Here is a 20834-nt window from a genome sequence, read left to right on the forward strand (position 1 = left end):
TCAAAATCTATTAACCAGCAAAAGAATTAATTTACTGTATCCAGTTGTTCTATTTAGGCTGATTGTTTAAGTATGCATTAAACATTTGGAAAAGAGATTGTACACCACTGACCAAATTCCCTTTTTATGTTTTTATCTGAGTCAGAGAATGAGTCAGAACTGAAGGCAGCATTTCTTATAATCACAGTCTTGTTCTTTTCCTTTGATGTTTTCAGGTGGCAAAGTGACAAGTGCCAAAACTCAGCCCTCACTTTTCTGAAAGTGTCGACTTTCTGTCGAACCCAGAATAATGGATGTGAAGGACAGGCGACACCGCTCTCTGACCAGGGGGCGGTGTGGCAAAGAGTGCCGCTACACGAGTTCCTCCCTGGACAGTGAAGACTGCCGCGTGCCCACGCAAAAGTCCTACAGCTCCAGTGAGACTCTGAAGGCCTATGACCATGACAGCAGGATGCACTATGGAAACCGAGTCACGGACCTCGTTCACCGGGAGTCAGATGAGTTTCCAAGACAAGGTAGGTAGAGCTGACCCTACTGACTTGCTCCGAGCTGCCTTACGTTCTTGCACTGTTGCGTGTCGATCACTGAGGTTGGTAAAACTGGAAGCAAAGCTTGCTGCCATCATCTCTCCTTTAGAGTTTAGTTTAAGAGAACAATCCTTTTATCGACCCATAGCAGAATCCTGTGGGAATGACAGAAGAGCCTCTTTTGTCCTGGATGCTGAATTCCTTGACAATTTGGTGGTTGCTTTGGAGTCCCACAATGGTAGGTTTTGATAAATGTAACATATAGCAAACCTTTGGCTCTGTAAGGGGTATTCCTGAGACCATTATGAATCCCTGTCCTGAGGAACTCAAAACTATCTGTGGCTTTTAAACTGCTCGAATTTCTACTGTTTTACACATTGAGCTTCTCAGTTAGATTCTCTTTGAAAAAAATGCTATATTGATTAAAATCTATGCGAACCTCCCCTATCCTGTGTAATATATAATTTCTTTCCTCCTCAGATGTGGTGGTAATTTTGAGTTATGCATTTGTCTTTTTGTGTTTCAGAACATAGGTGAACTGATGTATGTTATTACCCAATTCCACAGATATAATTCTCCCTGCTACTTTCACCAAAACTTATTTTTCTTTCAGTATTTTGATTTCTTTGGGGAGGAGGATATTTTTCTCAAGCACTAACAGTTGGCATTCTCTTCATATCCAATATCCATGAGGAAGTTTGTTATCGCTTGTCAAGGGTTGCTGTAAATGTATGGACATGTAGACTTAAAGCAAAAACAGTGCTGAGAGGCAGTATGGTGAGGTTGACTCATGAGTTCCATGTCTTGTCCTTTGTGGACCAGCCTTGCCATGTGTGATTTACATGAACAGCTTAGCAAAATTACAAGTGAATGCACAAAACCACAGGGAATGCATCAGCAAGGGTCACTCTGCCAAGATTCCAGGCCCTGCCTGCTAGGTTATTGCATCATTTGTTTATAACATTGACTCTTTATTTCTTGTTTCTTGTTCCTGTTCCTGAATATTGCAACTAATTCAATTCCTCATGAGATACTTTAGCTTGTGTCTTAGTTCTTTCTGGCTGCTATAACAAAATACCATAAATGGGTGGCTTATAAACAATAGAAATTTATTTCGTATAGTTCTGGAGGCTGGAAAGTCCAAGATAAATGTACTAGCAAATTTAGTGTCTGGTGAGAGCTAGCTTCCTGGTTTATTGACTGCTGTCTTTCCCTGTGTCCTCACATAGCTGAAGAGGGCAGGGGCGCTCTCCGGGTCGTCTTTTATAAGGGCATTAAACCCACTCATGAGGGTTCTACCCTCATGACTCAGTCACCTCCCAAAAGCCCCACCTCCAAATACCACTGGGGATTAGGTTTCAATATAAGATTTTTTTGGTGGGGGAGATCACAAACATTCAGTTGATAGCTTGGAATTCCATTCCTGGTGAAAACACCACATATATGTATTCTCTCTCTATGTATATACACACGTACACACACACACACAAATCTGTAATCCAGTGTTTGTTCTAAAAAACATGTTCTTGTATGCTCCCAGTTAACCTAGCTCCAGTTTTTATATTTAACAGATATTTTTTAAAAAATCAGCAGAGAAACAGTCAAAATTATATTTCCACTGCAATTGTAGACCCTTGCAGGATACAATTTTTATTTAATCTACACTCTCCTTTTCTGAGTTATCTTCATATAAATAAAGCACACTTCAAACAGGGGGACGGTTGCTTGAAAATTGCTCTGTATCAAATGTCTTTGATCTGTGAGTAACTTCAACAAATGTTTTACTTCACTAAGTTCTCTCCTGACCCCAAAGTGCATGAGTGGGAATTGGGGAAAAAAATATGAAGAATCCCAGCTTAATTAATTAAGAGACTGCTTAAATTTGCAATATAAAGTATTAGGACACTTGTTATTTCCAAGAGTGTCACTAATACAAGACTCAAATATTTTGAAAGGTGATGCATGTTCAGCATGGTTGAAAGCCTTTCATTTTTCTACTATATTTTTGGTTTTATTTACAGTGTTGCTGCATACATTTTTGTTTCTTATGATTCTGTGCAGAAATGTTGAGCTTTCTTCCTAAGTCTCATTAAAGGTGCATCCTAGTTTCTGGATCATTGTGCACTGAGCTGTAGATCCCAGATTATTGTTGAATTGTGGGTTGTCCTGTCACCTTTTCCCTTATTAATATTTACATAAAATGAAACCAAATGCTTGGGATTTTATGTTCAAATATACCTTTATTCTTCCTGTTTAATCTTGTTCCTCTCCATTGATAATAATGGAAGTTGCTTGGCCATATCAAACCCATAGCTTTGCAATTAACAATTCACATATGCCGTGTGTTGTTATTGAGCCCATATTTGTTTGTGTAATGTGTTTGCATGAATTAAAAACTGCAGGCCAAAAGTAGAAATGAAAAGGCATTGGAAAGTATTTGCATATGCAAGTGCAGTTCCTTCTGAAGACATCTATGAATTTATGCATGAAAATGTAGTCAGAGTCTGAGTGGATCTACTTTGATGGGTTCTAAAATTGAACTCAGGAAGTAAATAAGCACATATTTAAGGAGAGGAAGAACAGGAGATACAATCTGGCAGGCATCATAGTCAACGTGAAACTTAGCCACTACAGAGAGGGTTAAAATAAATTTTACTCTCAGGAATAACAATAATTTTTAAATGTCATGCATTTCCCATTTTATTTTCTTATTCATGAAATCAAAGAGCAGGATCATCTCAGAACTTATTAGCCTAGAGGTACATTAGCAAGGATCATAGCAGGATCATCTCCTGTGGTATTCTTATTTAAAACCCAAGACACTGATCATAAAACAAACATGCTTCTCACATTCAAGCAAGTTTGGCAAACACAGTTGGATGACTCTCCAGATGCTCAGAGTGGAAAAGAATTGCCAGTTACTAAAAGTGGTGTGGGGCCAGGGTCAGACCCTGTCCAGTTCCCCTGCAAGTATCTGCAAGTCTCAAATGTGAGAACCTGCCAGACCCCAGCAGGAGAGAGAGACTAGGTGTTCCTATGAGAAGCTTATGAAAGTTCCCATCAAATTATACCTTCTTCGCTTGCTTTCAACACAGGATCAGCCTCTGCTCCTAAGAAGAGACAATGCAAATTACCTGTCTGGCCTCTATTATGCTGGATCCTCCTGGTGTGAAGGGAGAAAATTGCTGACCTTAGGTCTGTGGCCATTGGAGTAATTAGTAATTAGTAAATGACTAATTCTGCACTGAATAGCATCCTAGTGGTCTGAGAGTTAATGCACCTGACAAAAGTGACCAGTGGTCTAATCTCCGGTCAGACCCAGCCCCAGTCTAACCCGTGAAATAGATGCCACTTTGGATGATGAAGGTCAGCCAAGTGCTCAGGCAGATTGTATAAGCTTGTTCTTTGGGACCCTGAAGTGAGGGTGTAGAGCAGTGTGATACGCAAGACATTCCCCCATGGCTTGCGAGCCTCAAGTTAGACTTGAACTCTGCTTTTGCATATTAATGTGCCTGTGACTCTGGTCTACATTTTGTGTTTCACTGGGATTAGTACACCATTTTCAGATGTATTGAACAAGAACAGTGAGAACAACAAAAGAATAATGGCTAACATTCGTTGAGCACTTTCTATATGTCAGGTGTCAGTCTAAGCATTTTGCTGATATTAAACCAGGGGAACGTTCACAACAGTGTTGTGAGGTGGGTCCTATTTTTACTCTGTTTTTGCTGGTTAAGGAAACTGAGGCATGAAGAGGTTAAATAATTCATTCCAAGGTCATAAATATAGGAATTGGTGAAGACAAGTTTTAAATCCCAGAAGCTGGATTCAAGAGCTGTGTCTTGAACTTGAACTACTGTGTTTGATGCCCTCGCAAATAAATAAATAAACAAACAAAAACAAGCTCGTAAAGCCTAAGTCAAAGGCTGTGAAGTTCCGTTTGTAAGCCTTTTTGGTATCAACACCTTTAAACGTTTCTTACTGTAGGAACTACAGTTGCTACCTTGAATGTCCCATGAGCACTGCCGCCAGCACTGCTGATCTTGATTCCTGTGCTCACCCATTTGCCACCATTCCCACAGCTGTCCCAAACTCCCTGTAAGCGTTCCTACCTACAGTAGCTCTCCACCAGCCACCACTGCAGGAAAAAGTTCCTGCTGTCAGAACGCGTGCCAGGCTGTCAGCATCAATTCTTTGCCCTTCCCTCTAGTCATCACCTTTTACCACAACCTCTCAACCTGGAACGCTAACCAAGAAAGGTGTTGCTATCTAAATGATATTGCTCAGGAAAGCAGAACCGACTGGTTTCTGTGCTAGGCAAGGCCCAGTGGGCCAGAGAATTCAGCCAGGCTTCTCACGCCTCAAAAAGCCCTTCTTTCTAGTTAGTAGTGCAAGTCTCTGGAGAGGGGGCCAAGATTGAATTCTTTCTCTGCTCCTCAGGCTGTCTCTTTGGGTCAAGGTTGAAGAAAGAATTGGGGGAAGATTGGATTTTTGAAGATACGCTTGCATCAGTTCCCTCAATCAGTTCTAGCACAGAAATAACTTTCACCAGCCCTTTGATGCACTTAAAAAGTACGTAAAGATGTACACACATACACTTATTCGACTAGGTTTGCTTTTGGTATTTCATAAACCAATTTTCACTCTTGTGATCTTTAAAATAGTTGGGCCAATATATTTTACTCTGTGTAATCTGGCGTAGCATAAATTTAACCTGTGTTGATGTGCTAGAAACTCATGAACCACTATAAGCTAAAATGTTAACTGTATTCATTCAATCAATGTATATAAGAATTGGTGAAATACTTTGGAAACCTATGAGTATTTCTGCCTATACCAGTGTCTTAAAAAACTTATTTTTACACTGTACCCAAAGCAACAGTTAGAAAGATTCTGTATTGAAAACCCCAGCCCTTTCCCTACAAAGAGTTTTAGTGAAGTTCGAAAGTTTGTCAGGTCAGTATTTGGAAGGCTAAAAAGTACCTTGAGAAGATTGTTTTTAATTTATTTTCCCACCTCTAGGCAGGACTTCTTTTCATAACTCAACTGAGAATAACATGCTGCTTCTTATTCTTTGGTTGTGTTGTTGATTGATTGATTTTTTTAAGAAAAAGAGAATCTACAACTTTTCAGTGTAATATGATCCATTGTCTTCTTGCTGGCTAATTTTAATCCTTCTTGCTTCATTTGAGAGGCACATAGGAAAGCAGTTAGGCATGCAGACGCGAAGCTCAACTTTCTGTACCCCAGTACTGATGTGTTCCATCAGTGTGAGCTTGATCAAATTCCAGAACATAGAAACTCTGAATCTCATTTTCTCCCTCTGCAGAAGTTCCCACATTATAGTTATTGGGATAATGTTTTTATGATTATGCATTTATCATGGTATGGATGCTATCTTTCTTTTAATAAGTGCTAAATAGGTGCTCGTGGTTATCGTTATTGTCATTTTAAGTCCGTTGCCAGCAAAAGTGGTTATCATCAGCTCTCCACCTCTCCTAATATTGTGTGCAAGAGAGTTTTTTTCCCTTGGATTTTTTTCTTGTTTCTTGTTTCTTACGACTTGCAAAAATTCTGACATCTTCAAATCCAGAATTTTTCTTCCAGTTGTTGATAAAGTGTGTTTGACTCCCTGTGCACCATACCCTTTGCTACCAAAGATGAACATAACGCACACATTATTTCCCTATTTTTAGAGAAAAAGGAAAGATACCATCTAACAACTGTCAGCTGATGCCAACACACTGTAAGAGTTTCTAGTCAAACAACTTTACAAGTAAACAAAGAAAAAAGATCAGAAAAAAAATGCTCTAAGGTAGTGTCACCGGATATGGACTTTGTTTTAAAGGTGTGCATTTTATGGCATAAAAATAAATGTGAATTTTAGGGCTGGGTTTAATTAAGGGAAGGTTTTATCCTTATAAACTCTGGAGAAAATTAATCCATTCTCATCACTCTATAGGTCATAATTTGAAGTCCTTGCCACTTAGTGATTCAGTCTTCTCTGGATTTTCTTTGTTGTATTCACTGCCCTTCTGGTATTAAATCTATACAGTTCAAATTTTAAGATTTGTGCTTGCCCAATTATTGCCCTTTAAGTAATTACCTGTTGTCAGTTCTGCATTCTACTTTTGATCTAACTTTCTCTGAATTGAATTTCTTTTCTTGCTCTTTTTCTGTGGTTCTTCTCCAGTTTCGCCCTTAGCCCTCCATTCTTTCTTTCCTGTGGCACTTTCTTTGTAACAGTCCAGTTCCTATAACTTCACATTCACTGTTCCTACTTTTCAAGACTTTTTCAGTTACAAGTGAAAGTACAATAATATTCCAACTGAAACGAGCTTATGAAAAATATGTGATGCCTTGTCTTACATCACTTGAGAATCTAACAATGCATCTGGACCTACACGTACCGTCTCTTATTTCTCATTTTCTGACTTGGCTTTATTCTTTGGAGAGAATCTATTTGAAGCTGCCTGTTGATAATCCCACTCTCACATTCTCTGCCCTCCATAACATTGTTGGAAAGGGTCAGATCCAGATAGGCCTCGCAGGGAACACCTGCTGATGCCCCTATCACTCTGACTTTTCTTGGCCATGCCTTTGACTTAGGCCTTCTCTGTGCCTGGAGATGGCTCATGGTGAGTGCCTCCTAAACTGGATGGAATGAATTCCATATTGGAAAGAAAGGTTCTGGTATCAGAAGTGGGTGAGGAATACTGACTGGCCTCATACAAGATGCTCCCAAACCTGCTGATACTCAAGTCTAACATAAATGGTATTTCCAAGCTCCATTTCTACTTTTCTAACTACTCCTGGAGTATGTCTTCTTAAATAGTCCAGTAGAAAACTTAATTGTCTTTTCCTCAAAATCTGTTTCCATTTTTATTTCCTAGCTTTTGGGAATTGGTATCACAACTCTTGCATTTTTGTCTTCCAAGAAGACTCTTTTTTTTTTTTTATACTGATGCTCATCAAGTTATGATGGTTATTCTTTCTTAATTTATCTTTTGTCCAAGTTTCTCATTCCATGGGAAGCTTCCAACATTTCAAGACTGGACAACTACTTCACCATTCAAATTGCCTCCTTCCCTTAGTCCTTCCCCTGGCACTTTTTTTGGGGGGGTGGGTGGTATCATAGATAGTCTTGAATTTCTAAAACATTGCCCTATTTTTGCCCCTTCACTCAAATTAATCCAAATATATTTTGGGGAACCCATGAGGCAACTGTGTTAAGTTATGGTTTAGAGCAATGAATAAGGCAAACATAGTCTATAACCACACAAAGCCTGGTGATCCTAAAAAGGAAAAATATAATAGACATGTAACTAGGTATGTCTGATAAACACCAAAAAGGGAAAATGTTGTGTAATTCTGGAGAGGCATCTAACCCAGAATTGTGCATCAGGAATGTCAGAAATCATGACATCCTTTCATACACTTGAAGGACGAGGAGTTGGGTGATCAGATTGGCAAGAAGTTTTCAGGCAAAAGATGCAGAACATGCAAAGGTTCAGAGATGACAAAGCTTGGTTGTTCTAAGAATCTAAAAGAAGTTCAAGTTAGCTGAATGTAGAGTGGGGACAAATGAGCTAGAGTAGTAGGCTGAAAGTGGGTCATGATGCTTTTTGAAGAGATAATGCTGGCTTGGGAGACAAGATGCTCAGTGAGGTAGGTTAGGAGAGTGTGTTTCATGGAGGCAAGGGAGCTTAGTAGTTGACTTGGGATGATGGAGATGCTTGAAAAATGTTGTTAAGCCACGAAGATTGTTGTCCTTTTTAGGACTCTGTAAAAATGGAGGCAGATATATTGTTCTGGGACTCTTGGGCATTGGGAATTTTACCTTTCTGATGTTCAGTTTACTTAAAGAGCCAGGAAGGGTCAATGGTTGTAATTAAGCCCTTAAATGGAAGTGCATAGATTGTTAGTTCAGGTTCTCCTGGAGTGGTTACATACACCTGAGTATAAAAATGTAGCATTGTTACAAGAGTTTAGATTTTTTTCCCCCTCAACCTTGTTAGGTTCCTGCCTACATAGAGTAGCATCAGCAACAGAACACCTCCTATGGATTCATGGCAAGAAAAATGCAGAAAAAAGATCAAGTTTTATCTACCTCTTTTCTGTGAGACAACAGTACCTTATTCATCTGTCATTGGCTCAATAAATCAGAGACTCAGCATGTGTGTGAGGGGTATGTTGTGTGTACAAGTGAGTATGTATTGTATTCCTGCCAACTGGTAACTTGACTAGCAAAGCTGAGGATGTTTAGAATGTGGGGTTAATACTTCCTGGCAACGGATGGGAGACTCAAGGTGAGGTAGAGAAGAAGATTCAAGGACTGAAGTTTCTGGTTATGGCAACTGTCTCAATGTTAGTGCTAGTCACTGGGGTTCGAAACAGAGGATGAGCTGGTTTGTGGATAGGATGTGTAAGTGTGGGGGCGCCTGGGTGGCTCAGTTGGTTAAGCGACTGCCTTCGGCTCAGGTCATGATCCTGGAGTCCCGGGATCGAGTCCCGCATCAGGCTCCCTGCTCGGCAGGGAGCCTGCTTCTGCCTCTGACCCTCCCCGCTCTCATGTGCTCTCTCTCATTCTCTCTGTCTCAAATAAATAAATAAAATCTTTAAAAAAAAAAAGGATGTGTAAGTGTGGACCTTTTGAGTTGGAGGCACCCTTAGGCCACGCACATGTAGATATCTAATAGGCAGCTGAACGTACAGGCTCTGAAATTCTGCTGAGAGATCTGAGCTGGATAGAGATTTAGGAGTTGACAGCTAATAATTTCTTGGGACTCAGTGTGATCATCCAGGAAAAATGTACAAGGTTAAGAAATAAGAAGCTCACATGGGAACACAGGTAATCAATGGACAGGAAAAGGAAGAAGAAAATCCTGCAAAGAGAGTAGGAAAAAAAAAAAAAAAACTTCCTTTACACGTTCTACTCAGTCCTACCTTGACTGCGTATTCTAGGCATAAGTAAATCAGACAGGACTAGTTTTATTTCCCACTCCCTTACTCAGAGGTGACCTCCTTTTTATCCCCTAAATCAGAGGTCACAAAGTTAATGCACACAGGCATACTCAGCCCCTACATACGTTTAGTCTGGCTTACAGATTGCTTTAGAAATGTTGAATCGAGTGCCTGTGGCCAGTCCATTCACATTCCAGTTTGCCACAGGCCACATCTCTTGCCTTTTGTCTTCTCCCAGTTCTCTCTTCAGCCACTGACTTTCTCTACTTGGCCCCTAAAGGCCATAGCAATAGCCGGAAGAGCATGTACTTTCCTTTGCCCATTTCTTCTTTGTAGAATACGTATCTGCCTATTCCAAATCCTTTCTTCCCACAAGGCTTACCTTACCTCTTTGGTGAAACCTCTGCCTTCTGAACTCAGGTGGCCCTTCATGAGCTGCCATTGTGACCGTTAACCTCGGTCTGAGTGACTCAGCATACAGGGCCTGTGGATTCAGACTCCCATGAAAAGGGAGATAAGCGAAGTGCTCTGCAGTGGCTCATGGTTGCGACTCCACGAGAATTTATTCTTATTAGTGGCTTGTTTCCTGTTCCAAGAAGAAGAATTTAAAGCACGGCTCAGAAAAGGAACTTAGAGCACGGGGGCTGTGTGTCTGTCCAGCGTGACAGTATTAAATCCCACACTGTGAAATGCCACCTTGCAAGAGCTTTCTCCAGCACACTCTGACATTCATACACTGCACTAACATTTGCTTTCTGGGAGTATTGGTGATCCACTCTGAGCTTTTCTCTGCTATTGCCACAGATTGCAGTTGTGCCTCTGTAGGGACCCACTGTGTCATATGTGTAGGAGGCCTTTGGTGCAATGGGATCTGTGACAGGATATAATTCTGACTGGGAGCTTTAGAGAAACTGCTGTGAGAGATGGAGTAATTGCCAATGTCGGGCTCACCATGCCTTACGGTGTGGGTCCAGGAGAGGTGCCGCCGCACCCACTGATGAATCATCGAACTAATATTATCAAAGGAGACATTACATTTTCAGCGTCATGTTTTAGGTTTATAATTTAATTTTCAGCTCTGGCAATTCCAGAAGCATCCCCATGGACGTATGAAGAGGAGGGGACTAGTATGTACCCGAAATGAATTCATGTTCATTTCTTGAGCACCTTAATTGGCATGCATATTTCCCAAGCCCTCTCTCCCTGCTGCAGCCAAACTCCCTTGCACCAAGTTACTCAATATTCCTCCCGCACTGATTGCTTTCCTTTTCCCTCAACCTCAAGTCAGATCTACTTTAGCAATAAATCTCTGCTGGGAGCGATTAGAACAAATACTGAGTGTGTGCAAAGATATTAAAAATAAATGCAACACAGACTTATTTAATAATGTCCACCAGTCTTTTATAATATTTGGAATATTTTCCCCAAGTTACTATGAGCATTATCTTTAATGTATTTTCTCCAAGATAGAAAGATCTTTTTGGGAATAAAACAACAACAACAACAACAAAAAGAAGCAGAGAAAATCAGATGGGCTCCATTGTATTCTCAGCTGAATCTGTTATTCTCCCTCCTTTTCAGGTCTTTTTCTTTGGCCAGAGCCACAAAATGTGAAGCTTCTCTTTGTTCAACCTGATTTATGAATAGTAGGCATTGGGCAGTTGCTGTCCCAGTGGGATGCATTTTATTTTAAAAATAGTTTGAAGCACTTCCTTTTAAATCCCCCCACGTCTGCTGCCACCTTGGCTGTATAATGCGTGCTTCTCAGTTCGTCCTTGTACAGGTAAAGTCCGCTTCGTGTGTGGGAATTAAAGCACTGAATTTATCTGTAGCGCTTTGAACCAAAATGTGGAATTTATTAGGAGAGTGATTCCAGTGGATTAAATATGTTTCTATGGATCTGTTTGCTAGAACATTGAAAGAAGGGAAAAATATTACTTTAATGTTCTAACAAAAAAAAAAAAAAGAAGAAGAAGAAGAAGAAAAAGTCTAGTCAACTGCAGGGTGAATATCCGTAGCCCAAACAAATTCCTCTCAACGTGACTGCCAATCCAGGTGACACTATCAACTTTAAAAAGACCTCGGTTCGGGTGCCTGGGTGGCTCAGTCGGTTAAGCGACTGCCTTCGGCTCAGGTCATGATCCCAGGGTCCTGGGATCGAGTCCCACATCGGGCTCCCTGCTCTGCGGGGAGCCTGCTTCTCCCTCTCCCACTCCCCCTGCTTGTGTTCCCTCTCTTGCTGTGTCTCTCTCTGTCAAATAAATAAATAAATAAATCTTTAAAAAAAAAAAAAAGACCTCGGTTCATCTGGCAGCCTTGGGTTCAAATTCTTCTTAGTTCACAACAACAATTCAGTGAATGCTCACACTCCGACCCCCATTTGTATGTGTTGCAAAAGCCTGGCCTGGACATGACCCACTTCACACTTCCTACTTCACAAACCCAGAGGTTGAGCAGCAGGGAGGCTACAGCAAGGTGCTGAGCAGTGAGGGGACAGTGAAGGTGGCTGCAGCCCCATGCCATTTCTGTCTCCAGACCAGTGGCAACTCATTAGACTCTTCTGGGGAGTTTTGAAAAGACCCCATGCCCAAACCCTGCCCAGGACTAATTAAATCTGAATCATTGGGAGGTTGGACTAAGGCATCAATATTTTTATATAAACATCTTGAAGGATTGAGTGTCACTGGATGAACTCTATGGAATATAACTTTGGTAACTGATAGCCTTTCAAACATTCAGGGCCTTATGCTTAGGATGGTGACTTGGAATCTCACTTTTCATGCAAAAGCCCATAATTCTGGTTTCAAAAGAGCTTCCTAATTCCTAGAGGTCTTTGCTTAATAAATGCCATGTTGCTGGGAGCTCATTGTATAGTATTTCCAAACCAATAATGAGCAGCCATTTGTTTGCATATTAAATGTTGCAAGTCCTTGGTTGTCAGGGTCCACCTCTTTGTTCTGAGTCCGAGGAAGCAAGTGGACTGATTCTTCTAGCACTCCTACTTCTTATCTTACATTCTGCTAAACATTAAATGTGAGGATTTAATGTGAGCATCTGGCTTGGAATATAGCACGTAATCAATTAATTATATCCATTGATCTAACATCTTCAACATCAAAGCAGTAATGATGAATTGAAACCTACTGTTGGAAGAAACACAATCAAATTATGTTTATTTTGAAAGATGAAGCCAGGGAGAAAAGATAGTGTTAATAGTAAGTCCCTGCTTGCTTTTCACTGTGAATGTTTATGAAGTCTAGGAATAGTTCAAGTCAGGGCAAAAAGTCCAACATTCACAGGAGAAGGCAGGTAAGCTCAAGGAATGAAAACAAGCTGGGTTTTCAACTATGTGTCAGGGATGGGGACTGTCCCGATTTGGATTATGTAGGTCCAGGCAGTGCCTCTCGGCTCTGGCAGTTTGGCGCCTTTGGGGAATTCAAGTCTAGTGTTCTAGATCTCACAACTTATCAAGAAAATGAGAAATCTGGATTTTTTTTTTCCATAAAAGCCTCAGGTTTTAAATGTTGCTGTAATGTACTCTTGGAGCTCTTTAAGTAAGCTCTGCACAACATGCTGGCCTCTTTTCCTGCCCTGGAATTTTCTGACAATAAGGTCATAAATGCCCTTGAGGATGAGGACAATCAAGTGTAAGCCATCCCAGAATCAGCACCTGTGGGGCCACCTTGACCAATGTGTTCAGAAGCTCCTCTCCTTCATCCTGAGAAGTATAGCCTAAGGCTCCTTGGAAGGTCCCAGCACCATCATTGCTAGGTTCCCACAACAGTGGCCAACTCTATCACTCATCCTTATATTGGCTCTTCTCCTGTCCTGTTTTTCACCCTGTCCCTCTCTCCTGCTCTTCTGAGTGACTTCCCAAGTAAAGTACTTATTCACAAGAATTCTTCTCAGCCTCTGCTTTTGGGGCATGGTGGGTCAAGGCCTTTGGTAGCTAAATCGTTTGGAGATACACCATGTAGGCCAAAAGAAGACTGTCCCATCTGGGAGACATAGCTCCCAAAGATGCCAGCATAGGACTTCTTAGTTGGGAACTGATTGATTGAAAAGGAAGGCCCTGAGCTTGTGTTCCAGATATGGCCTGGTATTTACTAAATTTTAGAATGTTTGTGGTTTGTTTTTTATTTTGTTTTATGTAAGAAACATTATGATTTCTGTTTGGTTGGTTAGTTTTTTTTTTTTTTTTTAATGGTAAACTTTTAATTTTAGAATAGTTTTAGATTTATATGAAAGTTGCAAAAATATAGAGAGAGTTCCCTGGTTGGTCATCTTTGTTGTTGCTTTTAGTACATGTGCGACTTCTCACTACATGCCTAGGAAACGTGGTAGTGCTTTTTCCCCTTAGAAAGCCATCACATCCGATCTCCGTGCAGAAAAGCAAGCTGTAAATATACCCTGTGAGTTCCTTGAGGATGAAGACAGTGCCTCATTCATCTTTCCATCCCCCTTAGTACCAGCTATAGGGCCATTCACAGAGACATTTAATAAATGTTTGTTTAACAGAGATTCTCATCATACATTAGAATTTGGAGGGATTGCATCTGGTCCCAAAGCTCTCCCCCATCCTCCCTTACCCCCCCCCCCGCCTCCCCCCTAGGGCATCTGTTTGCCCTGTGTTATTTCAGTTTGGCCACAGTAGATTGGGAAGGACCATGGGAAGGCACAGTTTGTTACTCAAAGCTGACTCTGCCAGACCCCCTGCTCTCCGCATGATCAAGTGATCTTTGTTGCCAGACAAAGCCAGAGCTGCCTCTTGGCCGCCCCCAGTACCATGTGAGCTTTCTAGGACATGCCTGTGCGCTGCATGTCGGAATGTATTTTTAGCCAAACCCTGAGTGAAAGCCAACGTGCATTTTGTTTCTTTTTTATATCCTCTAAGCACACATCTTACTTGTGTTCTGGGTGACTAACAAAAACAGTAATAATAACACATGCTGTAATTTCAGCCTCAGATTTCAGAGACCTTCGGGGGGTCTTTCATTAACCCTTTTGAGGAAACTCAAATGGCTTGATCTCAAAGTCATAAGAGATAGAATTAGTATCTGTGCAAACAACTTACTTTTTGTTCAACCTCAGTTTACATCTTGGGAGAATGATTTGTCATAGAATGTTTAATTCTGTAGCAGCTTAATACTGTAAGCTACTTGCTTTTGGTCTTTAACAGAAGGATTCAGCATGCTGTGGCAGGGACTCAGCACATTTTGTAAAGGGGCTGAGGCAGGGATGAAATGAACAGAAGGAATCTTCTTTCACAGAGGTTTTGTTTGTTTGTTTAATGATAATACTTCCCATTGCATGATTTGAAGTGGCACGTGCTCAAACCGAAATACAGAGATCATGATCATCAGAACTAAGAGGACAGTGGAAACTATTTGAGGATTTTCAGCTGGAGAGCAGTAGAATATCATTACGGCACAAAGAAGTCGCTGACTTCTCAGTGGGGAAACAAATCCTAAGGTGGAGTGTAAGCAGGAAGAACAGGTACAAGCCATCCAGGATTACTTTAAGGGGAAACAGCATCCCAAGTCCTAGAGGCTGGTTCAAGTGTGTCTGACAGAAATTTGTGAAGTCTCTGAGTTCATCTATACATGGAAGGCAATAAGCTCACTCCTTGTACTGAATTTGCTAAGAGTTACAGAGATGAGCAGTGGATGTTTTGTGGATCACGAAGAAAGCACATTTCAATCAGATCATGGCCCTTATCCCTAAGTCTCACTTTCCGGATCAGAACAGTACGTTCAGTCCTTTTTTGCTTTATCTTAAACCATATATCCTCCTCTAGCTTCCACCCCTTGCCACTTCCCTTGGAAGGCATGGTGAATATTGACTTCTTGTTCCTCAGTCATCCTTAGTGGACAGTGATTCATTCCTTAGCTTTTTAAAGGTGGTTTAATTTAGGTAAGTCACAGTCCTTTTTTTCTTAAGAGGGAAGAATCTTTTTTTTTAAGATAAAAACCCTCTGTCATACACAAACATACCCATCCTTGGTTGTATGGAATATCATAGCTTCTCATTCACAGATAGCTTTCACAGATGGGTGCAGGGATGCCAGCTAAGCTACGTGTTGAGGAAACAAAGGAAAGAAGTGGATAGGAGTTCATCTTGAAAATCACCCATTTATGGGACTTATTTAGCCCCCGGGCCAGTTATTCTGAGAACTCTGTCTTTTTTGAAGCTTTTTATCACCTTCATCTATTTCTGCAATTCTCTATCACTCTAATGATCGCCTTCTCTTGTCTAACACAGAGGCAAGAGAGGAGTAGCAGTAATGTTAATAGCTAAAGTTACTGAGGTTCATACCTTAGTATGTGTGTCTCATACCTATGAGGTTCATAAATAAAAATCATCACCATGCTTAAGGGGAACCAAGGTTTTGAGAGGTTAGTTACCCTCCCAAGGGCAGGCAACTTGTACAGAAGTGGTGGAAAGAAGATCAAACCTAAGCAATCTACCTGTAGTGCTGCTGTTTGCAGGCGCTAAGAACCATTTGTTGATTGACTATATAACAACCATTCTTACCTCAACACTTGCTGGAGGGAAGAAGTCAAATATTGAGATGGTCTGAACAGACAGGCTGCTGAAGAGCAGAGTATCATTACAGCTATTAAGACAATGCAGAGGGTTATTTTGGTGCACAGATCTGAGCAGCCAGATGGAAATCATAGTTCAACCTTAGTGTTGTCAGACAGCAGAGGCTGTGGGCAAAGGGGAAGGCATGGGTGAGTGATTTTTGACTGTTTATCTTGAATGTGTGTGGCCAGTGTCACTCCCATCTCTGATGGCTGTGATTTATTCTATTATACTGTCAGGATTAAAACACCTTAGCAGAAGAAAAATAAAGGGAGGGACACAAATACTGTGTCATTGATGTGACAGATGCTATTTCTCTGGAAACCATAGATGATGAGGGTATGGTAACTCTCCCAAAAGTACTGGGAACATAGAATATCAGAACCACACAGACCCTCAGGGCCGATCTATTTCAAACCACTCACTCGACAGATAAGGAAACTGAGGCCTAGAGAGCTTCTGAGATGGCCAAGGTCACATAGAGCTTCCAAGTTTAGAGCTGGGATTCTAATTCAGAATTCATCCAGCTAAACCACCTGCTGGTCAGGTTCCTTGTTCTCTCCCCTAAATTCATGGGGTTGAGTTTACATTGACTAAGGAATCTGTTTATATTTAACAAGTGTGAAGCAGGAGACATGGGTGGGGAAACTCTGTCCTTTGCCTCTCCAGTGTTCATGTGTGAATCATTTAAACATCAAAACCATGGTCTTTACGATGGACTCTGAAAAACAAACTGAGGGTTCTAGAGGGGAGGGGGGTGGGAGGATGGGTTAGCCTGGTGGTGGGTATTGAGGAGGGCATGTTCTGCATGGAGCACTGGGTGTTATGCACAAACAATGAATCATGGAACACTACATCTAAAACTAATGATGTAATGTGTGGGGATTAAATAACAATAAAAAATTTAAAAAAAAACAAAAAAACCCCATGGTCTTTAGCTGTCCTCACTTGTGTGTTTGTGTGTGTGTGTGTGTGTGTGTGTACCATCTCCTTTCCTTTCTCTGAAACCAGAGGAGATAGTTCTCCCCTCCTCACCCCTGTTAAGTGATGGGCTGGACCATTCTCTGACTGCTACAGCCTCCAGCTCCTTGAGGTGTCCTCACCCATCTTTACCTTAGGTTCGTTATCCCTGTGTCTCTCTCCTGCTGTTTCCTGTGTGAATAAATGGGGTGAATCAGAGCAAGTCAGAGTTCCAGCCTGCTGAGAAAGCCACCTCCTGCCTCCTGTTATTCCCTTGCGCACATTTCCAGCAATTCAGCAATTCAGGACCCAGAATTTGAAGTAGGGAGACACGGCTTCAAGCCTGTGCTGGACCGTGATGAGCCACAAGATGCTGGGCAGGTCTTGGGCAAGACTCCCTGGGGCAGATGTATTCCTCTGTACATCCAGTGTCCTAGGACCTACTCCAAAGGTTTACATGTGGGGTGAAGTTTATTAATGATGAAATACTCTGTAAGCAGCACTTGTTATCACCAAATTGTTGAGGTGGGTAAAATGCCTATGACAGATTTCTTTGTCAACTCCACAACTCTACTTCAAAATCCCATGTGCTCAAACACATTCATGTGTTCACAGCGACCTCCTGGGTATGGTCCAGCCCAGGAGACTGAGCCCAGGAACCCCTGAAACCATGAGATCTCTCAGGTACCAGAGGGAGCTGTGTCCTCTCTCACCTCCCAGCCCACCAGAGCTGTTCTCTGTCCACCCAGGGCCAATGTCTTCCCCTCTGAATTCCAGTCACCGCTTGGTGGTGAGGCAGCATTTCATGTGGCCCAAATCTCACAAAGTCCCACTTACCAATCTGCCATCAAGCTCTGCCTATAGTGTTCCTTTTCTAAGAGAGAAATCTGCCATGGAGGCTTAAAGTCGAGATCACAGTGTTCCTAGTTTCTAACATGGGGGCAGACACACAAAAGTAAAACCAAGGGAGACCACTGTGGAGGTGAGAGCAGGGGCAGCGACGGTGGGGATGTTCCTGCTTAGACAGAGTTCACACTCAGCTCAGACCAACCTAACTGCTCAATACTTTTACCTTTAGAATTGCCTAGAGTTCTAAATGATCTAATTTTGTAGGGGCTTGAATCTTTATCTGTATGGGGGGAGGTTTACATTTAAAAATCACTTTTCTGAGAGAATGTTCCTGTCTCCCCTAATAAGTCTCCTACATTGTGTCCCTTACCTGAGGCAGGTAAGCTTGCTATGGATGTAGTGCCACACAGGAAAACAGGAAAAACAAGAACTGCCACTCTCCCTCTCTCTGATAGCAGGATAGAAGCAATCTCTTCCAAAGCTCGAACCAGGATGTATCCCTCAGAAAAATGAACATCTCTAAACAGCTTGAAAGCCTCAGACGCTATTCACTTTATTCTCACCTGCATGCAAACCTTAGGACTGTGGAAAGGATTCAGGACCTCAAACCCTGTCTAAGGACTTTAAACCATGGGGGATCACTCAGTCAATCATCAAACACTTACCTATGGCTGGCTTTGTCCCTGGTTTTGTTTAAGAGCTAGAAATATAGACATGGAAAAGGTACAGTCCATGCTCTAAGGAAACCCACAAGCTAATGTGAGGGCAATAAAGAGAGTATAATGCTAATATCACACAGAAACTACTATGGCAAACAGAAGCACTGAGTATTATGGGAGCAAAAGGGAAGGTTTCCCAGAGACCACTGTAGGTAGAGATTCTACACTATGAGTCAGGGTTGAGTTTGCTAAAGGTTTCCTAAGATCCATTTAGGTTTGTTCTACCGTGAACTAGATTACTAAAGTAGACAGAGAAAATAGCATCCCGATATTTAAATATGTGATTACCCTTTCTTTATGAGTACTTAGCTGAAAGTGTCTTAGGATGAATACTAAAGCGCCTATCTGTGAATGTACACCATATTGGAAACAGATTTACTGTCCCAAAGTGTAATGCTTACTCAGCCATCTGATGAGTTCTGAGCACTGAACAGTTTGAGAGGGATGCATAGAGCTGTTTTATTACAAGATGCTGTTATGAGTTATAGCAGCTTTCCTTATGCTATACGGCTGTCGCCAAACAAGTTACATGAATATAAGCAGTTTTATTTGCAATTTTTTGCTTACATTTTCTTAGCATATTCGGATTATGGCTTCTCACAGCCCGACTCATGCTCCTGTAGCAGCCCCAGTATATTATTCAGAGCCAAAAGGAGCCTTTAAAAATATTTGTAGAAAGTCCTCCTTAGAGAATGTGGTGTTTGTGTATCTAGATGCTATCACCTGGCACTTGCTTAAAAAAAAAAAAAAGAAAAAGAAGCCTTTTCACTCTTGCATAAATGTATTTATTTCAGAGTAACCTTAATAAACACATTAATTAGACTTTCATTTGATGCAATTGCAGTGACCCCTGAGTAGGAGGTTTTGTGTTTTAGGAAAGAAATAAATAGCATTCTGAATTTCATTTGATCAGGACTGAACCCTAAACAACTAAAAAAAGAAAGAATTAAGTTCATATGAGAGATGGACACCAGGCTTGGTTGTTACATACAAATTATAGGCTGGAAAATTAGTGTTGTTGATTCCCCTTGAATGTGTGAAAGTAAATCAGAGAAATTGATGACATTAATAAAAATGATAATAACAGTAAATTAGTTTATACTAAATGTAAATAATTGTTTCGCTGGGACCTGAATGAACCTTAGACAGTGAAGGACTTAGTTTAAACCCCATTTATTCTTATTTTATTAAGTATCCTTTTCATTAAATTAATTGCATTATTAATAATTAGAGTATTTAACATACAGTGCTCAGTACTAGAGTCTGTCTTCATTTCGCTATATTTTTAGAAAATAGTGAGTTCTTTAGTGCCTGGTTTGGCTCAGCATTTGGGGGACCCTGGATGTTTGAATGTGGCAGCATAACCAAGCTTCATGGAGAAGAGGAGTAGGGCTCAGGCTGCTGCTTGGGGTTTTGGATAATTTGTGAATCAGTCTTTGAGCGTCTTTTTAAATTACTTGGATTGCATTTCTTTTCTGATTGTAAAAACAATGCATATCCATTGTAAAGAATTTGAGGATGACAAATATATAAAGAAGAAAATTAAAACAACCAATGATCTTACCTCTCATTAGCAATTGCTATTATCATTTTGGCATGTTTATTTTCTAGCCTTTTAGCTGCCTGTGCACATATGTAACATATTTTCAGAATTGGAATTATATGAGCTTTTAGTACTCTGCTCTTTTTACTTATTGTGTCCTGATTTTTTTTTTTTTCTTGAAATACTCTTCTGGAATAAGATTTCTTCAACAACCGTGTGTCATTGCCATGTGGCTATATCCATGCTCTTCCTTCCACTTAATCTTTTTATTCCAGTGGAATTTTAGTTTTTACATGCTTTTTGTAACTAGAATGCTTCAGTGATCATTCTACATAAATCTTTGTGCATGTTACTAACTTGCTCAATATAAATTTGTGAGTATTTTAAATTATGCTTATGTAGAGAGAAAAAAATAACAAGTAAGCTGGACTTTAGTATAAATCTAAATGTTTAGGGCGTGCATCAAAAATCAAAAATACTTCATAAGGGGCGCCTGGGTGTCTCAGTCAATTAAGCAACCGACTCTTGTTTTCGGCTCAGCTCATGATCTCGGAGTCCTGGGACTGAGCCCTGTGCAGTGGACTCCATGTTCAGCAGGCAGTCTGCTCAAGGATTGTCTCTGTCTGTCTCCTTCTGCTCCTACGCCCCTGCTTATGCACGTGCTTGCATATGCGCGTGAGCGCACTT

At 41.0% G+C, this 20834-nt stretch overlaps 1 protein-coding gene across 1 annotated transcript in view; it reads left to right on the plus strand.

The window, feature by feature from the left end:
- The first annotated feature begins 289 nt into the window (after positions 1-289).
- The window catches only part of TENM2 (teneurin transmembrane protein 2), a 923830-nt gene continuing 903285 nt past the window's right edge, over positions 290-20834 (plus strand). Inside the window, exon 1 of the mRNA XM_035013873.1 lies at positions 290-515. Coding sequence (XP_034869764.1) covers positions 290-515 — 226 coding nt within the window. The remainder of the gene's footprint in view (positions 516-20834) is intronic.

Source organism: Mirounga leonina, unplaced genomic scaffold (assembly GCF_011800145.1).
Source record: "Mirounga leonina isolate KUSES-001 unplaced genomic scaffold, KU_Mleo_1.0 Mir_104, whole genome shotgun sequence".
In the NCBI taxonomy this organism is placed as follows: domain Eukaryota; kingdom Metazoa; phylum Chordata; class Mammalia; order Carnivora; family Phocidae; genus Mirounga; species Mirounga leonina.